This window comes from Phyllostomus hastatus, unplaced genomic scaffold, assembly GCF_019186645.2.
Source record: "Phyllostomus hastatus isolate PE091 unplaced genomic scaffold, TTU_PhHast_1.1 phas_contig_1, whole genome shotgun sequence".
Taxonomy (NCBI): Eukaryota; Metazoa; Chordata; class Mammalia; order Chiroptera; family Phyllostomidae; genus Phyllostomus; species Phyllostomus hastatus.
Window position 1 is genome coordinate 15403758 of NW_025333498.1, and position 19695 is coordinate 15423452.

General features: G+C 45.6%; 1 protein-coding gene and 1 long non-coding RNA gene across 3 annotated transcripts; one reads left to right on the forward strand and one right to left on the reverse strand.

The window, feature by feature from the left end:
* Positions 1-4625: 4625 nt before the first annotated feature.
* Positions 4626-6778, reverse strand: HOXD1 (homeobox D1). The gene is made up of 2 exons (XM_045828019.1): positions 6040-6778; positions 4626-5663 (listed from the first exon to the last, which is right to left on the reverse strand). Exons 1-2 carry the CDS (start codon positions 6671-6673, stop codon positions 5350-5352), a joined length of 948 nt encoding a protein of 315 aa, XP_045683975.1. The 5' UTR covers positions 6674-6778; the 3' UTR covers positions 4626-5349.
* On the forward strand, positions 6526-17967 carry LOC123811694. Of its 2 annotated transcripts, none has more exons than XR_006784424.1 (3): positions 6526-6661; positions 17063-17290; positions 17793-17967. It is a non-coding gene; the product is annotated as an uncharacterized LOC123811694 (long non-coding RNA). The 2 variants fall into 2 exon arrangements; XR_006784428.1 differs by lacking the exon at positions 6526-6661 and adding an exon at positions 7317-7544.
* Positions 17968-19695: the final 1728 nt, after the last annotated feature.

The following is a 19695-nucleotide window of genomic DNA, read 5'->3' on the forward strand; positions in this document are numbered from 1 at the left end:
GAACGAAGAGACTACTCTAAGTGGGTAAAGTTTTGGGGTCAAGAAATGATTTGAGATGGACATGGAAAATACGGATGTCCTGGTACTTGAATCTCAGGCTAAAGACATTTCAGTTTCTCCCACTGGCAACCAGGAACTACTGAGAATTTAAAGTGGAGCATGATGAAGACAGGGCCTTACAATGGATTGGCTGGGAAGAATATAAGAGGCAGGGAAACCAGTGAGGCACCCATTGTGTGTCTGAGTGAGATGATAGGTAGCACTGAAGCCAAAGGAGAAGGAAGAAGAGCGGCACTTTGGAAACAAGGAGTGATTTGATTGTTCATATCTCTTTTCTTCAACAGAAGAGAGCATTTATTTTGCTATTCACACATGTGTTCTAAAGCTAGAGAGATGAACATTTTTTAAAGATTTTATTTATAGAGGGGAAGGGAGGGAGAAAGAGGAGAAAATATCAATTGGTTGCCTTTCACAGGACCCGCCCCGTCCACCCAGAGGGGAAACGAACCAACCCTTTGGTTCACAGGCCAGCACTTAATCCACTGAGCCACATCAGCCAGGGGTAGAGAAGTGAAATTTTAAAGGCCTCAGATAGTACTCCAATAATAGCCTATTGTTGATGATAATCCTACAGAGTTTCAATATTGCTAAATATACTTTTCAGTAATAAATAGCAGAGTAAAGGATTACAGAAAAATAATAACATGATAAGAAAACTTAATGACCATCCAGACCAATTCTCCCTTTTTTTATAGGAGAAACTGAAATCAGGGAAGTTATTTTCCCTTTTAATCAGAAAACCAACTGGTGCAAAAATCCAGGCTTCCTCCCTTAAGAATAAAGTTTTGTTTTGTTTTTACACAGTCCTTTACTTCAGCCTCAGTGATCCTACCTTTCTTAGAAGCTAAAAGTGTAGCTGTGGGCCCTCCAACTGTATAGTTCTCTTCTGCTTGTGTCACTGAGAAGAAAACACACAGAAAAGGCCCTTCCAGGATGAGAGCGAGCTCCCGTTCCAAGGCAGTCAGTAGCCCAAAGCAGAATGGGACTGAGATACTCAGACTGTAGAACAGAGCCCCAACCTGCCCTTGTCCACATTATCTATTATCAAATACGCTTGAAGAAGACCAAACAGTAATTCTGGCTCCGAGATGTTGGAGGAAAGCAGTCATTATTGCCATCTTACAGGAAATGGCTGGGTAGCAGGCATGCAGCAGTGGTTTCAAGGAAGAGGGCAGAGGTGGCTTTACCACGAACCCAAAGAAACTTAAACTTCACTAACCCAGGCCCTTCTAGGTCCTGGGAGCCCCTAGCAATTTTGAATTTTTTTCTTAGAGGCCCCCGCAAACCGTAGTTTAGCTTCTACACAACCCTTAAAGATAGGATGTGTAAATAGTCCGCCATCCACTAGAAATGCCTCCAAGTGTCAGTGAACGGCTTTCTTTGCTGTTGTTAAGTCCAAATGTCCACTCTTTGGCCATTCTTTCCAAATTATATCAATAACACTTATTAAAAATGGAAGAGATCATGTTTAAATCTTTACAAATCCAAGTAATAGAACATCCTTTCACATCAATAGGATGTCTTTCCTCTTAGTTCATTATGGAATTTAAACAGTTTCTATTGAGATTATATTTCTGAATAACAAGTATTACTTAAGCAGATACAAGTTAGATGTTAAATTGAACTATTTTGTATATTTTTTTGCATGTTCCTGTCCTAGAAATATGCTATATAAGTTAAAAACATGAAAATCTTGACTTCTGTTTAGATGGAGATTTATCATTATTTGTGAGATATGTCCAGTATGGTTTCACTTTAAAACCACAAATAAAGTTTTAACAATGGGCATTTTTCTTGTTGAGAGGTCTGTGGTCAGACTAAACATCTCTCTGAAACTGATTAGGTCCTGAGGTTTTCAAATTCAATATTCAGCAAATATAGAACATTTGTTTGGCCATAAGAAATAATTAAGAACATCAAAGCTAATGCAACTCTCCTGAGCCTGCCCCTCCTTTCTAATGAGATGATAATAGGACATAACCTCTTCTGTTCTTGGGCCTTGCCATATACAAGATTGAGGCAGAATAAATCATACACAATTAATCTTTTTGAGAATCTAGATGACATTGCTTTAGGGTTTTTTTTTAAGATGTTATTTATTTTTAGAGAGAGGGGAAGGGGGGAGAAAGAGAGGGAGAGAAACATCAATCAGTTTCCTATCACATACCCTCAACTGGAGACCTGGCCCACAACCCAGGCACATGTCCTGACTGGGAATCGAACCCATGACCTTGCAGTTTGCAGGCCAGCACTCAATCCACTGAGCCACACCACCCTGGGCTGCTTTAGGTTTTCACAACAACAAGTCCTTCATTTGCTAGTACTCAGGTAATGCAAGTTTTATATGCTATTAAATTATTTCCTTTTCCTCACTCCCAACTATCCTGAATCTAGAAAAGTAGGTACACGGTCATTCTGTGAAGACAAAGGAACATTGAATAGTTAATTATACAACAGCCAGAACTGTCCATTGTGTATTCATTCTTGTAATGTGTCACTGGTGGGTGAATTAGCATGTTTAGTTTGAAATCCTATAATTGGGATATCAATTGGGACATGGGATTGTTTTAGCAGTTGCACAATTTTAGTGATAACTATCACACTTCATGGAAGATCTGACTCAAAATAACACAAGACTCTGGATAATGAGAAGAGGACTGTTCTATAAATAATCCACATGGCCTGGGTACCTCCACTGATGAGCTGTATCTGATCATTTCCAAAACCACTTTTCTTGTATAAACACGGTATCACTGTGATTCTGGAGACAGCATTTCCTTACTTGCTTTCTTAGAACTGAATTCTCTTTCTTGCAATGATAGGCACAAAATAAAACATGCAAATATCATTGAATTGTTTCTGTAGCATTTTCATGGTGAAAGGGATCTCCAGAGGTCATCTAGTTCATCCAGATCGCCAGTCAGGACTCTCCCCAATACTGAATATAGCTGTATAGTGATCTGCATTAAGAAAGCTTTTAAAGATCCCTAGGGTTGATCAAAAAATAGCTAATATTGGCCTGATTCATAGAACAGCATTATACATGTCAAAATAGCCACCTTCATCAAGGAAGACATCCATCAGGGCAAAGAGCTAGTAGTAGCTTGAAAAAAAAAAACCACTTTATTTTCTCAAAGGGTGGTGGGTTAAGGAAATGACCAAGTGTGTTGGTATTTTTTTGTTTTTGTTTAGGTGCACATTTGAACGCTTATCAGAAAGGAAACATTGTCTTGTCAAAGACCACTGCAGGAGAAACCCGGAGGTGGCCGCAAGCCAGCTGATCAAAACTCCTTTAACAAGTCCTTTCAAATAGCTACAGAGCTCAGAGGGGAGGCTGTTGTTTCAAACAAGATCTGATTAGCATGAAGTTAGTGAAGGGCGTATGGCAAACATAAGAATAATATTGACAGACTTACTTTTTAAGTGCTTTTTCCCTTTATCAGCTGAGTTTGTTTATAGCTGATAATTTTATTTCTTCAATTCCATCAAACTGTGAGTGCAAAGGACAGGAATTTCATTATAATTTCAATCTTCTAAAACATTACTGTTCTGTAAGGAAAGTAATCCTCCACAATCATTAGACCCCTGAATTATTGGATTTGAGGCACAACTCTAGAACCTAGAAATCCCATCTGAAAGGAGAGCTGAGGTTCTTTTCTGGATTATTTGGGCCTTTAAGCCTTTCAGTTGAATTATACAAAGAACTTAAAGATATAGCTATCTATATAGTGAGGAAAACGACCTGCCCTCACAATTATCCCAGGTATCTACTTGATTCTGTGTATTAATGTTACATTTTTCAAATATTTCTGTAAGGTTACATAAAAGTTTGGTCAACCACAGGTGACTTCAGAATTGGGAATTGGGTGCAAATAAGCTTAGAGAAGACTTTTTTTTTAACACATATCCTCATACCAAGTTTCAAATTGTGTGCTTATACTTCTTCCTATGAATTCATTTGAAATTATTTAATTTCAAAAAACAGAAAGGCACCTCATTGTTCTCTTAAGGCAGATGTTCAGTCTGGGTTACAGAAAGTAGAAAGCTCTGACTACTGGCTTCTCTCAGCCTCTTTGTAATATTTGACTTTGGAAGTAAGAATCTAACCATTGAGAATTTTTGACGTGCAGCTGCATTTCTCAGAGAACACTAATCAACTGGCAAAATCTTCAGGTCACCCTTCCTCTACCTTTTCTAAGACCAGGGGACAAAAGAACAAGATCTCCCTACAGCATCTCCTTGACTTTTCAACATTCCCACAGTGAGCACCGAATCTACAAGATAATGTGCAGTCAACATATCTGCCATAAAACGAGGGCACTTAAGGTAATGAAGTAATTCCTAGGTTACTTAAATATTTGGCAGAGTAATTTTTTTCCTCCCTTAAACTACTCAGAAAATAGTCCTTAATTTGTTTGTGTATATAACCTATAAGGGGTGTTCTTTTTTCAAAGTTATCAACCTAAACAAACTCCCACAGCAGAATCAAGACATTCCAAATAGAAGAAATTGAATCAGCTTGAAAGAAAATGAGAGTAAGGGAAAGCAGAGAGTAGCATATTCTGTAATTTTTATTTTAAAAAGTTTAAATTTTTTCCATGCCATGACATTAAATGTCATATATGTTCATTTCAAGCAAGCCTTTTTAAAAATATACATACTGTATATATTTACATTCAAGTTTGAGTAATTGGTGTGATGTGTAGTTCAGGTTCTAATCTTTACCCACCCTGTGGATTTGTTCAGCTACTAACTAAACAGCGATTGTATCTTCACTCAGGCACATGGAGAGGTAGAAATTGCTTCTTAAAGAAAAACAAAACTGGAGTGCAAATGTGAGGATCATCATTGAAGCAGCTCAGCTACATCAAAGAGGCCGAAACTAGCTTTGGTCATCTCAAGAAGCTGAATACATGTAGTCTTGTCCTTTTAATTAAAACCAGAAAACTGTGGGTAGGTGCTCTTTTGAGCACATCAGGGGGCTGGCAGAGTTCTGCAACTAATGCACTGCCACTCTGCACCCAGGAATTGCATATGACTAAGGCAACATAGCAGCAGAGTTGGGCTGGCAGCTGGGCACTTTTCCCTGATAAGACACAAATAATACACATATGAGTGGCTTAAGAGACCTCAAATTAATATCTATACACCCACATAAGTCAACTAGGACACTTTTTTCCCCAAGTGAAACTTCTATTTCCACCCAGGTCCACCTCCATCCCAAACTGAGCTAGTAAGTCTACAGGGTTGGGTTGGCCCATGACTTCTGCAGGCCAAGTCTCCTCAGCTTCACGAGGGCTCTTGGGCCTGAGAAGGGCTCCCCGGGTTCTTGCCTGAGAGGGGAAGTTGGAGAGAAGCCATAGAGTTGGCCGAGGGCAAAAGCCCTTCTCGTTCCCTCTTCTTCTGTTTCATCCTGCGGTTCTGGAACCAGATTTTGACTTGGGTGTCATTTAGCTGCAAGGAGTTAGCTATCTCGATGCGTCGGGCTCGGGTTAAGTACTTATTGAAATGAAACTCCTTCTCCAGTTCTGTCAGTTGCTTAGTGCTGAAATTCGTGCGGATCGCGTTGGAGGGGCTAGCGGCTCCATATTCCGCAAGTTTGCCTGCAACGTAAACACAGAACATCAGCGGGGCGAGAGGACGCCGAGACAGAACACCGGCGAGCAGTGGGGCTATAGTTAGAATCAAAGTCACAACGAAGCCCTCCTGGGTCTCTGTGAGCACAGTTGTGCCTGGAGAAGTGCTCCATGGAGACAGCCCCCTCCAGGCAATTTTCTCCATGCCTGGCACACTTTCCGAGAGTGTGTTCGGGAAATGCTCGTGGGATTTGCCTGCTTGGATAACACCTCGGAACGCGTTTCTTCCACAGAACACAAGCCGCCGTCTAGAGGGACAGCTGCAAGGTGCTCCTAGCGCAATTCTGCGGACGAGGCTCTGTCCCTAACCCCAGGGGCATCCGTTCAAGGCTCAAGTACTTACTTTTCTTAGAGGCGTTTCTCTTCACTTTCATCCACTCGAACGTGCTGAAAGCAGCGGGGAGGCCGGAAGCTGGGGAGGAGGACTTGGGGTAGGCGCCAGGGTCCGGGGACGCGGTTTGGAAGGCCCCGAACTGGCCGTCGGCGGGCTCTTTGAGACACGCCGGTAAGGGGCCGGGCTCGCTGAAAGCCGCGTAATCCACCTGGCCGCTGAGGAGCAGGGAGCTGCCGCCAGAGAAGACGGCCGAGGTAGCGTAGTGGACGTGCGCCCCGCCGTCGTCCGCCGGCCGCCCGAGCGCGCACGGGAAGTCGTAGGCTGGCCCGGGCCCCCGGAAGGCGTAGTCTGCGCTGCCCGCCGAGGCAGGTGGAGTGCCCGGCTCGTAGGCACCCTCCAGGGTGCACGGCGCGTACGGCGGCGCGGCAGGGGGTGGCGCGGGAGTGACCGGGGGCGAAGACGCGGGTCGGGCCGCGGCCAGGGGCAGGCAGCCGACGAAAGCGCCGTCGCCGCTCCCCAGGGGGAAGGCGGGCTGCAGGGCCACCGGCCGGGCGTCGGCGCGGCGGAACTTGGGCGCGAAGCTAAGCAGATCGCCGCCGCCCCCCGCGCCGCCGCAGGACACGTACTCCAGGTAGGAGCTCATGGTTCGGGCCCACCGACCAGAGCGCGCAGTTTGGGGCTGGGCTGTGGGGTCCTCGGGACCGCCGCCCTCTGCGCTGCTCCGCCTTTCTTCTCTACCCGAGTTGCCGTCGCCGAGCCATTACGAAGGAGCCGGGGGTAAATTGTGGCTTAATATAGAGGCCGGGGTGGCCACGTGGCGCCAGCCGGCCAATGGGCGCCTTCCCCGCACGGCCTCGGACTCCACGCGCCTGCCCCGCCGCGAACTTTACCGATTCTGCGGGAGGCCGCCACCCAGCGGGCCCGGGCCCGGGGGAGAGCTGGCACGGCCCAGGGGCGGCCAAGGGAAGGGCAGGTTGAGGGCGTGGGGCGAGAGCCTGGGACGCCTGATCCCCGGACAGGTACTGGACGCTGTATGGGGAGGAAAGCTGGACTGGCCTCTCTGGTGATGACGAGAGGATGGAGAGGGGTGAAAACTTGTTCTGGGTCCTGAGTGGCTCGTCGCTCAGGTGCGGACTGTGGGACTGTGGGCGTGGCGGTGTGGAAAGGCTTAAAAGGGAGCTCGGAGCTCGGCCGGTGGGGACGGCTCCTAGCCTTTCTCCCGGGCAGGTAGTTATTCCTCTCTTTTTTTGCTCTGAGCCCTGTGCGCTTCTGGTTTTCTTGGCGCTAGTGTTATTTCTATTCCTAAACCTGAAGCAGAGGTTTAATTTTTCTCCCACTCTGACTTATGGGACTAAATTTTGTACTGTAGGTGCTGGGTACCTGGGAAGGCACAGCATTTTCACCTTTAGATTTCCCACGGTACTTCACGGCATTCCCTTCATCTTCTTCACCCCTTCTATTGGTGGCGGCATACGTGCGAGTGTTGAAGAGCCAGGTTTTGATTTGGACAGAAGGTAAAGTTTCTGCCTTGTTCGAAAGTTCAGCTGATTTTCCCCTCTGACCAGGGTTGTCAAAATAAAGAGTCTGCTGTTGTGATGGAGCGCTCCTAGTGCTCCTGTCTGGGAGGTTGGCACACGCACTGGTGCTGGGCACGCTTTCTCCTAGGCACTTGGCTCACAGGCGCAAAGGCTTCCCAGGGACGGGTCAGATCTCAGCGGTTTGGACAGGCTTGTACCTCGAAGCAATTAAAGCTTCTGTTCCATCAGATAAGTGCTGCGTCGTCTCTAGCGAGTGTAATCTGAGGGCTTACAATGTTAATGGGCTCACGTCTTTCCCTTGATAATATGGTTTTGTTTACTGAGTGTAGAGAGACGGGAAATAAAAGTGCAGTTGGCACAGGAAATGAAGAGTAGAAGGGTCACGAAGACACTATTTACATTGACAAACTTTCCAACTTCCTTGAGTATTTCTTTTAATGTTTCTCTCTTTGGAGCTGTAGGAAAATAACAAATTAAATAAGTGTTATTTACACACAGCAGTCATGAAAGAGGGAGGTTTCCTAAAAATCTGTGTGAATAAAGAGTCTACTCTGGGCTTTTCAAGTGCCCTTGAGAACTTGATCTATTACAGCCTCTGAGTTATGGTGACAGAGGTTTTATTATTGTTTTACTGATCCATTTGTCATGAAAGAGCAATTGAGCCCTTGCCTAAAATTCCAGTCTGAGGAAGTCTGCAAAATAGGAGGCATCACAGTCCAAGGAGCCAGTTCCTTACAGTAATGTGAACTTGTGAATAAACAAAGCCACACCAAACTGTTACTGCTGGTAAAGCTAAAGTTGAGCCACGAAGGGGGAGGGTTGAGCCATGGTGGTTTCCGGGGCAGATAGAAGGGAACCAGCACAAAGCTGAAGGGACCTGGGATTCCTGCGCTGCTGGAGTGCTTGAATTTCATTGGAAAATAGAATCCTATGCTGAAAATAGCCTTTCAAACTTGATGTTGCCACTTCAGTTTTCTTCTATAACCAATCAAATGATGAAGGTCCTAAATAGGTTTTTAAAGGAGAAAAATAAAGGTATTTCTCTAGCACCCTGGTCAGGAAATGGTAGAGCTCTTCAGAGCTAGCTCTGGCTTCAAATGTAGATGCATTTCTTCACTGCCCTCCCTCTGCACCCTTAATGCAAAAGCATCAGCAAATCAGGTGCTGCTGTGTTCACTGTGCCCTGATAGCCACCCCTGGCCACACTTTAATAGCCATTTTTTTACCAGCATAATGTCTCACCCAGCTTGTACACTTCCATCTGAAAACCATAAGGGCCCTCTCTCAATAGGTCCTCATCAAATGACTATTCCTAGTCCCAGAAGCCCCAGAGGGTCAGGAAGGAAGTGTGGCCTTAGAAACCTCTCTGTAGGTGTCCAGCTGGCTGCAACCCAGGATGTAGGACAGAAAACCCAGTCTGATTGTCTAGGAAGTTTGGTCAAAGTCTAATAAATTTAGAGCCCTTTTCTCTAAGATTTCAGGAAAAACAGGCAGCCTAGGTTCCTTGGTAGCCTGCATTGCAACAAGGACCTGGTTTTTGCTACTGAGAATTTGAGGCAAAAGTTGGACCCTTCCTGTCAAAATTAAATACTGACTTTGATGCACTTATGAGCTTTCCACATTATTTCACTGAAGCAAAATTTTGGTCATTGAGCTTTTGCTGAGGGAAAAGAATGAGATTTTAAAAAGCGAATTGTTAGCCCTGGCTGGCGTAGCTCAGTGGATTAAGCACAGGCTGCGAACCAAAGTGTCCCAGGTTAGATTCCCAGCCAGGATACATGCTTGGGTTGCAGGCCATAACCCCCAGCAACTGCACATTGATGTTTCTCTCTCTCTCTCTATCTCCCTCCCTTCCCTCTCTAAGAATAAATAAATAAAATCTTTTAAAAAATCGAATTGTTTTCACAACTGTGGGTGAGGTGTTCACTATTTGTTCAAGCTCTTTGATAAGCGCATCCAGGGGGATACAGTCTGTCCATCCTTCCTTTTTCTCCCTTTAATATTCCAGTCTTTGGCAGATCCTACACCTTGGGGTGCAGAGTTGTCATCTCCACTCCCAGACTGGTTCTTGACTTATTGCCAGGTTAGCAGTCAAGACTCTGCAAACATTTGCCAAGGACTTACTATATTATTTTGTTGGGGTAGAGTTAGGCTGGGGAGAAATATTCATAATCCAGAGGAACAACGGGTTCATTTCTGGCACAAGTCTTAGCTATAATATAAATATACCCCAGCCCTGGCTGATGTGGCTCAGTGGATTGAGTGCCAGTCTGCGAACAAATGGGCTGTGGGTTCAGATCCCAGTCAGGGCACATGCCTGGGTTGCTAGACCAGGTCCCCAGTAGGGGGCACATGAGAGGCAACCACACATTGGTATTTCTTTCCTTCTCCCTTCCCCTCTCTCTAAAAATAAATAAAATCTTTAAAAGTATATATATATATATCTACTCCAGAAGAATCTGTGTCTATAGTTTTCTAAGGAGAACTTGGAAGATACTGGGGGAAGTGTGTGTTGAAAGATGTGAACGTAGAGTATTTTGAGTAACTTTAAAGTTTGTCTTCTAGATGTTCTCAGGGTATGGGAGAAATGTCTTACTAATTCTATTGCTTGTTCAAGTCATGAATTCCCAAGGGTCACTTGCCCTGTTGTGTCCTGGCCTCAGAGTCCTCAGCAGGAGGTGATAGCAGAGGGGCCTGATTGCCAGGTTGTATTTGATGTAGGAATGCTTTGAAATCTTTCTTATCCTACTTACCATAGCAGCCACCCCCTGCCTACTCCCCAGACTACTTTTCTCTCCCATTGGAAAGGACAGGCTTCTTTTCTGCAGACAGAAGTGATAGAGCATGGCAGCCTGGTCTTCCATGCATTTACAGTTGTTCCTAAGAAGTCTCTTGGCAACCCTCTCCACAAGCCCCAACATGTTATACCTTGGAGACACTTGAGCACATGCAAACTGTTGGTTCCACAGCCCCAAAGCCTAGAGGGGCTCTTGCTTGTTAGGGTAAAAGGGTGGAAGGAGGCTTTTCCCAGGATGGCCATGGGGATGAAAGGGATCCTAAGGACAGGAATTCTAAACCTATCAGGAGTCTGATAACATGACCCTGCCTCTGGAAAACAGTTTAGAGTTCTGTGCCTTTCCCTGAGAGCTTTGTGAATGGAAGGCTCATGGGTCAAGCTTGTGCTTAGCACATAGTAGGCTTTCAGGAAATGTTTGTTGGGCAGAAATAAAGAGTAGACAGAATGGTGTGTCTTTACCGTGACTAATACTAGCTAAAGGATAGCTTTAAATTATTTGCTCCCCAAACCACTTCATGTGGGTAGGAATCACCAGAGGAGCTTGTTTAAAAGTGGGGTTCCTCAGTCTACACCTAGAGCTTTTCATCCAATTCGTCTGACTCAGGCATCTATATGTTTTTCTAAGTTTTTATTTACTTATTTTTAGAAAGAGGGGAAGGGAGGGAGAAAGAGAGAAACATTGATGTGTGAGAGAAACATTGATATGTTACCTTTCGAACACCACCAACTGGGGACCTGGCCTGCAACCCTGTCATGTGCCCTAGCTGGGAGTCAAACCAGCCAGCCATCTTTCAGTTCACGGGCCAGTGCTCAATTCACCGAGCCACACCAGCCAGGACTGGAGTGTATTTTTTAAATCAACCTCTTGGGTAATTCTAAAGCAAAGTTCTTTAGAACCACACTTTAAGAATTTCTGCTTTAGGAGTTGGGTTGAGGAAGCAATATTGGGAAAGAATGGTTATTCTGTGGGAGGGACCCTGGAACCAGCAAGATGACAACTCATGGCTAGATGGAGTATGAATATACCTGAGAAGTGTCTTGTAGCCTTTTGCATAGTTGAGGCAGAGAGGTCAATGTCCAGGTCAAATTTAAATCTAGTTGATTGGAAGTTCCAGAAAATATCCTTAAGAAGTAATCAGTAGGAAAAACTGATTAAAACTTTAAATTTCCCAAGTTTTGCTGACAAGATAATACTTTGCAAACTGGGCTCACTTCCTCTCTTTGCCAACTCCCTAACTTGGCTTTGATGATGCCAGAGGAATAAGAAGTAAAAGAGATTTGTCTCTCCGAATCTCTTCAGAGAACATTTGGAGTGATTCTGAGGCAGTGGGCAGAGGGAAGGAGTGGGAATGGGGGTTTCAAGAGGGAGGAGCCAACCCTCATTTCTTTCCACCTCTGCCAAGTTGTCCAGAATGAGCAGCTGAGCCTCAGGGATCCAGAGAGAAGGAAATGCCCTTTGGACTAAGCTGTTTCCCTTCCTCTGCCTAACTGCTGGCCTGTCACAGCATAAGATGCTAGAAGGCCCCTTAAAGATAGTGACACCAAACCCCTCATTCTAGGAAGTCACTTAGAGGTTAAAAAGAAAAATCATCCTGCAAAAATGAGGGAAACAGCTTGGGTCTCTGACTCTCCACGGTCTGCTGCCTTTCCACAGTCTGCAAAAAGCAGGGAATAAGGCAGCCCCTGCTCTGCACCGTGGCAGCCTCGATGATGAGCAAACAGCACAGTGATGAAGGAGGCACCCTCATTTCTGGAAGAACACCCAGCCAGTGTGGCTGACTGGGAGGCCTGCTGCCCTCCCTTCGATAAACTTGTGCCCCACACTTCTGAGGCCCCACCTTGAGCCACTGCTGCAAAGAGGCCATGATGGACCTGGGTCTCCACCCACTCCATCACCAAGCAAGAGTAAAGGATCCCCTCATTTCCTGCTGAGCTTGATCAGCATAAGGGGTCTGGGGGGACAAAACAAGAAATGTCCCAAGATTAATACACCTGGGCAGAGCAAGTACAAATAAGGATATGTGTGAACATACAAGGTACACTCAGGCCAGTTACACTTGTACTGATATTTTTTTCTCGTTTATTTTTTAAGTAGGTAATAAGTTTAAATCCATGTGGTTCAAGTTGCAAAGGTACAAAAGGGTATGCAGTGAAAGTCTCCCACTCCTGTGCCTAGTCACCTCATTGCCCCTCATATAGGCAACCAGTTTTATGAGTTTCTTACGTACCTTTCCAGAGACACCTTATGTGTATGTGTTCACACACATCCAACATTTTGTACACAGCCAATAGCCTATTAGACTCCTCTGATCCATGCTTTTCTCCCTATTTTATCTTGAAAATTATTTCATGTAAATGCATACAGAACTTCCTGGCTTATTTTTACAACTTCATGCTGTTCTACTACATATGCCTCTCACAATTTATTTAGCTAGTCCCTTATTAATGGACATTTAGCTTATTTTCACTCTTTTGCTGTTAGAAACACAGGTTCAGATTTTTACCTATTAGAAAGATTCCTTGATGCAAAACTAGTCAAAAGTATGTGTGCTGGCAATTTTGATACATATTGCATAGAAGTGAATCAGTTTATACTTCTACCAGCAACAAATGAGAACTCCTGTTTTCTCACACTGTTGCCTAGTCATTAGTTTTAGTAATGCCTAGGCATTAGTTTTTTTTATTTCTGCCAACATGATAAGTGAAAAATAATACCTTTTACTCACCTGTATAACATTTCCATAAGTGTCATTCTATTTGTCTTACTGATCCTTTCATAATTATATTTTACAAATGGTAATACTGACACAGAAAAGATAAGCAACTTTCTGTAGTCACACCCAATGTAAGTGGCCAAGGTCAGATGTTCAACACTCTTTCCTATACAACAGTGTGCCATAGGGAAGCTTAAGAGGATCCAAAAACAGTGCGTGGCTTCAGGCATTCCCTGAAAGATACATGATATAAAAAAACACAGAAGCTTTCCAACATCTGCTAAGAGGCTTCCTCTTTAGTGGTCTGATACCAATACCATATTTCTGCATGTGTCCCCTGGAGAGTAGTACCCTCTGGAAACAGCAATCTGATATGACCTAGTCTTAAACATTAGCTTGCATTCAATATCTAGGAAGCAGTTGGGTGTTGTATTTAATTTTCCTGAGACTTATTTCTCACTGGCCACCCAAGACCTAAGTATTAATCAGCATGGATGGGTAAGAGGATGTTTTCCCTAGGTTTTATATTTATATAACAGGTCACTCACTTGGACCTAATGAAGACAATAAAACACACACACATACACACACAGCTCTAATGATGAGGTAGACATCTATATTGACTACTTCATTGATGATCAAGCTGAAGGCCAGAAAGATTAAGTGAACTGCTTATGGTCATGCAATCTATCAGTTAACAAAGCAGAAAATACAATGTAGACCTAAACTTGAACTAATTAGTTTCCCCTGCAAACTCTCCTCTTCCCCCTCCTCTATTCACTTTGGTGAATGGCCTGACTACCCACTCTGGCCCTCAAAATAGAAACCTAGGGATTAACATCTACAACTCTTTCATCCAGTGGATCACCTATTCCTATAGTTTGTCTTCCTAAATGTCTCTTCTCTTCATCCTTATTTCATTAGTTCCTCTCTAGGCTGGATTATTACAGCAGCCTCCTTTTTCTGTCTCCTTGCCTCCTCCTCTAACTCTCCTTTCTCCAATCAGACACAGTACCTCCAAGAGTTGGCTTTCCAGATAAACTCACGTTCCAGTTTATAACTTTTGGCAGCTCCCACTGCCTACAGATCAAGTCCAGACTCATTTCTATGGACCTTTTACAACCTCTCTTTCCAGCCAGGTGCCCCACTTCAAACCACTCTCCTTGTTCCAGGTCCAGAGTTTTCTCTTTCCTCCCTCCCCGCTTCTTTATGTGCTGCTCTCTCCACCTGGTATGTCCCTCCTGCCTAGACCCAAAAATCCCTATACTTCAGGGACCCAAATTCGCCTCTTCTGAGAAACCTTCTTTGACACTAGAATACTGTTAGTGGTGCCTTCTCTTTGTTCCAGGACCATTTTGGCCACACCTCTATTACAGCATTTGTCATGCTGTTTTAGGATCAGTTCTTTTTCTCTCCCAGTAGATAGAAGGGCACCACCATTAGTGACTCATTTTTGTATCCCAGAGCCCAGTACAGTATATATAGAAGCTGTACAACTGGTACTGGTGAAAAGGCAAGAAGAGAGGAACAGGTTCTGAAGCAAGGATATTGGGACCAAGTATTTTAATTGCTCGATGAGTCAGGGCACTGTGCAAGGCCTAATGTTTCAGCTTATATCCACCTGAAGCAAAAGGACAGTAGAACATTTCTCCAAAGGAAGCTAACTGCCACCCCAAGAGGATGATGCAAAAGAAGAGGACCCAGGGAAGAGGGAGAAACCTGGGACTTTCTATCCTTCAGAGACTCCTTTCTGTGGGCTGTGGCAACACATTTAACTGTCTTCAGCTGTGGCAACACATTAAAATTCTCACATGATATGAGTCAGAAAAAAGTTAAAAGAATGGATAGTCTGGAACTTCCTTTGATTTACAAAGAGAAGAGTATGAACCACTCAAGGAGGGGTAGAAGAATGCTTCACCACCCACTCACACAAAGCCTCCTGCTGTAAGTGGCTCTAATGTTGCAGACTGCCCCCGCCCCAAACTGGGAGGCTGTCCCTTTATTGTATTACTACAATGAACCTGAAAGAGCTGCAGTAAAAATATTCCCACAGCATGGTAACTATAGCTAATAATACTGTACTGCATATTTGAAAGTTGCTAAGAGAATAAATCTTGAAAGTTCTCATCACAAGAATAATGTATAACTATATATGATGATGTTAACTAAATTTATTGTGGTGATCATTTTGTGATGTATACAAATATCCGATCATTATATATGTATATATGTGTGTATAGATGTGTATATACACATTTGTAAATTGTGAATTAAAAATAGGCAAAATACTCCAGTTCTGCCTTCACATCAAAAAGGAGAGGCATATCATTGTAGTTGGTGTTTAAGTATACTTTTATTGTTATTTTATTTTTTTTAAAGATTTTATTTATTTATTTTTAAAGAGAAGGGAAGGGAAGGAGAAAGAGAAGGAATGGCCTGCAACCCAGTAATGTGCCTTAGACTGGGAATTGAACCAGCAACCCTCTGGTTCACAGGCCTGTGCTCAATCCACTGAGCCACACCAGCCAGGGCTTTATTGTTATTTTAAATGGCATTCAAGTTTAGTTCCAAGTTCAACAAGAGTCTTTATCCTGCTTCCTCCTACATAAATACTCCCGCAAGTAAATAGAGCTAAACTAGTTCAGGCCCTCCCTTGAAATCTAGGCCCTGGGGACATCTTTTTTTTAAAACTCTTAAATAAAAGTGTCTGCAGGAACCTTCTTACCCATTGGAATTTTTCCTGTCCTGCCATCTGAAATGGATTTGGCCTTTTCCGGAGGTAGAGCAGTGCTTAAGGGGGTCACTTGGGCAAGCAGGAGGTGTGCGAGGGGGCGAGGGGGATGCAGAATCACTGAGGAGCAGGCGTAGGGGCAGGCATGTTGGGAGGGCGTTGGGCACCCTGAGTTGTCCGAGGGCAGAGCTAGCGGGAGGTAGTGCTGGCCACTGCATGAGGAGGTCCCTGGCCAGTGCTTCCCTTGGGCCTCACACAGCAGAGGGCTGGTGAGGCTAAGCCACTCCGGGTGGGCAGCCCTGGTGGTGGGTCTCGCCCTCCACTGGCGCTCACTCAGCGTGCCTGTGTCTCCTCCGTTTGTGGTTTCTGGTCGGTTCCCAGCTGGCCCAGACTTGCTCTGAAGGAGGAGGAACCGCTGTCTAGCGAAAAAAGTGCACACCGGGTGATTGATGAACTCTTAATAGAACTAACCTCTCCCGCCCCTCACCCCCCACCCTAGACACACACTGAGAAATCATTCACCCCAGCCCCCTCCCCAGACCTCCTCGCTGGTGTGAGGGGGCTCGGCAGCCAGCCCTTTGGGTGATTAACTCACTGCACTGTTTGTCTTTCCAAAGTGCTCCAGGTGGGTTCAGGAACAGCCACCCACCCCTCAACCACAGCACCCTGTCATGCAGGAAGGTGGGCAAGGGAGGCTGGAGCAAGCACGCATGTCACTTGGTGGTACAGCCCAAACAGGTCTTTGTGCAGCCTGACGACTGGAAGGGGGGGGACTATTGTTACCCGCAAGGGAGGGAGATGCTCAGACTCAGGGTCCATGGCAGCCTCCTCCTCCCCAGAGTATCCCCAGGTCTGAGGACCCATAGTCAGTTTCCTTTGTGTGTGCTCTGCCTGCCACAAGGATGGAGTCCTTCCTGCACCAGGGGGCAACAGACTTGGGGGTGGGTTGCCAGCTCTGCCTCTGACTCCCTCAAGCTCAGTTCATCTGACCCAGTTTCCCCACTCCATCCTTGCTTTGAACAATAGATTCATAAAAAGGCCTTTTCCCTGTTTCCTTATAGGTTGGGGATGTTCTTCTCCACTTCAAAAAGGCCCTGGCCCAACAGGTCCTCCCTCTAGGGCTGGTTTGAGGCCTGCTTCCCCAGCAAAAATACTTTGTTTGTACCAGGGTTCCCCATAAATACTGATTTAAATTAAGAGCTTGTATTTGGGCTCTTACTAATGTTAAAACTCTGTTTTCATGATTTTCCAGATATTCTTCCATAGAAATGATTCATACTAACTACAGAAAACAGTCAAGATACTTTGCCATAAGATCTAGGACAAGAGGACTCAGCAATCTTTCCCACCTTGCAGATCTCCTGGGGACCCTTCACCTGCTTCTGCAACTGCAAATGATTGGACATTCATTTACCTTGGCTGTTCCTTCACGTGTGCAAACCTTTTGTTCACTGTGCATCAGGCTGGACCTGGCCTGAAAGTAGGTTTTTAGATCGTCGTCTTTTCAACTTGCCAATGTGGGTATGAAACCTGATGGAAGTGTTCAGGTATAGGCTTCAGGTCAAGTATGTAAATTCATTTCACACCAACTTTGGCTCCCAAAGATAAGGGTATTTGTACCTGGAGTACAGGACAGGGCCACAATGAGAACTACAGTTTCATTCTCTGTGATGATCCTCTCCAACAACTAGCACTACCAGCGCAGTAAGTGCAGAAGTTTCATCTACCTAATCTTTTCTCTCTCCTCCAGGCCTTCTGCAAAAGAGATCTAAGTGAACCAGACCTCAGAGGCCGTGAGGGTGGGGTTGGTGACTCAGTCTCAGCTCCCTGTGCCCAAAAAGTCTAGATAAATAGGTCGGCTCATTCTCTGGGAAGTGGCAATGCTCTCAAGTGATCAGGCTATATACTTGTGAGGAACTAGAGCTTTCTGCTCTTTATTTAATACTCAACAAACTTATGTTCAACCTGTTCTTTTCTTACAGTTTCTGAAAGAAGGGCCAACATAATGCCAAGAACTCTCAGATGAAGAGGACCTTTCTAGATCTGTAACTGGGATTAATCAATTCTTCAGGAGGAAGTTTCAACTAATTCTCAAGATAAATCAAAATAGTCCTCTGACTGTCCTTTAAATACTGAAGGTGTAAACAAGTGTCTGACTTCGCCTGGTCAATCAGAAACACTTTTTAGTAGAAGTTGGGTTCCGTCTTTGTTATTCAAACATACACCCACACACATCCTCTTCACACTCCCCAAATGAAAAACCTCAACAGATGGAGAGCCTAGGCTCCCAAGCCTGCTGGCTGAGAAGATGCACTTCACTCAAGGGTCAATCAGCTGGTAAAGAATGGGGAGGGAGAAGGGAGAAGCTACCTAGTATAGGTAATCTCCATCTTTTAAAACTGTTCAGCAAGGTTAGCAGCCTCTGGGGCCCAGGAGACCAATTTGGCTGATGTGTCTCTGGTAGGGACTAGTCTTGAGGCTGTATACCAAGGGGAAAGTACTCACTCTACATTCTCCCCCTATCTCTCATTTGAAAGCCTGTACAAAGAAATGGTACAAATGGATGGTTAACTTAACGATTCCATCAGAAGTGGATTTTTCCCTGTCAGGTCCCTGGATGAAGCTGAGGTCTGAAAGCCAGGAGGCAGAATACGTACTTAATCGCCCTTTCTTATTGCCTTGCCAGGGGCCAGTCAGAACTACCAGTACTCCTCAGGCCTTTCCTCTGCAACTTCCCCACCCCTATGGCTAGCTCAATTGAGTCTCCCCCCATCACTCCAAGCTAGGTCCTAACTTTTTCCTGGTAACCGGGTGACGCCCTTGGTCTGCCTAAATCTCTTTCCCTACTGCCACCTCGCATTTTGCAGACTGTTCCTGCTGCCTCACCTCCACCTCGCTTTAATTCACATTTGATTTGACAGAATGACTTCCACTCCCCATCCACCCGCCCAGGCTTGAGACCCTAAACCGTTTCTTTAGGCCTCAAGAAGATCCCCCACAACCTCCCTGATCCCCCACCTCCCCAAAAGGGTCTCTACAAGGGAAAAAAACAGCCAGTAGTCAAGGTCTAAGCCAAAGAGCCATTTCCTCCCTGTGGGCAAAGGAGGTGAACCTCCCAGAGACCAAGGCCCCAAGCTAGGCCAGGCCCTTCCCCACCTCCAGTTGCCCAACCTTGCCTTTGCATGGCCTTGCCTCCTCATGGCCTTGCCTCCCAGGAGCCGGCGGGGAAGCAGCTACACATAATGGTACGGCCGCTTCCCAAAACACGGCAGCTCTGGGCGCCCTCAACCCAGCGCCCGATAGCGAGGGCCCGCAGCCTTGAGACCTTGGTGTGTCCCTTATTGTCCCTGTGTCGGGCGCACACAGGCTAGAATGGAAGTTTGCTTCCCTGCCAACTCGCCCCTTCCCGCTGCAGATCTTCCTCAAGAGAAGAGGCCTGGGCTCAGAGCGCCACAGCAGGGCCGGGCTCCCCTCCCCCAACTCCTTTCTCTGCTGGGGGAGGCGCGGTGGCGGGTGCCTCCGATAGAGCAGCTATTGTGACCTTCCATCGAAGAGTGGGAACCCAGCCGAGTGTGTACCGCCCGCGATGGCGGGGTGGGGGGTGGGGCAGGGGAGGAGGCGACTGTGTGCAAACCTCGGGGTGCGGATGGGAAATAAATAAAACTTGGCAACCTCGGGCAGTTGGGCCCTTCAGAGGGCGTTTGGTTGTGTTTAGACTCTGGTGCTTCCTAACACTAATTGCAGGCTCAAAAGGAACAGAATTTATGGCGAAAGCCAAGGCGGCTTGTTTATAATTTATGAAGTTTTAAATGGCTGTGCCGCGGCCCCGCTCTCGCCCTGGCCTGTGGCTGTGCGAGAAGCGTCCTCCCCAGACTCCCCACCCGC

Coding starts and splice junctions, on each gene's coding strand:
- HOXD1 (XM_045828019.1), bottom strand. CDS start 6,673: ATGAGCTCCTACCTGGAGTACGTGTCCTGCGGCGGCGCGGGGGGCGGC. Junction 5,664..6,039: donor GAGAAACGCCTCTAAGAAAA/GTAAGTACTTGA, acceptor TTTACGTTGCAG/GCAAACTTGCGGAATATGGA.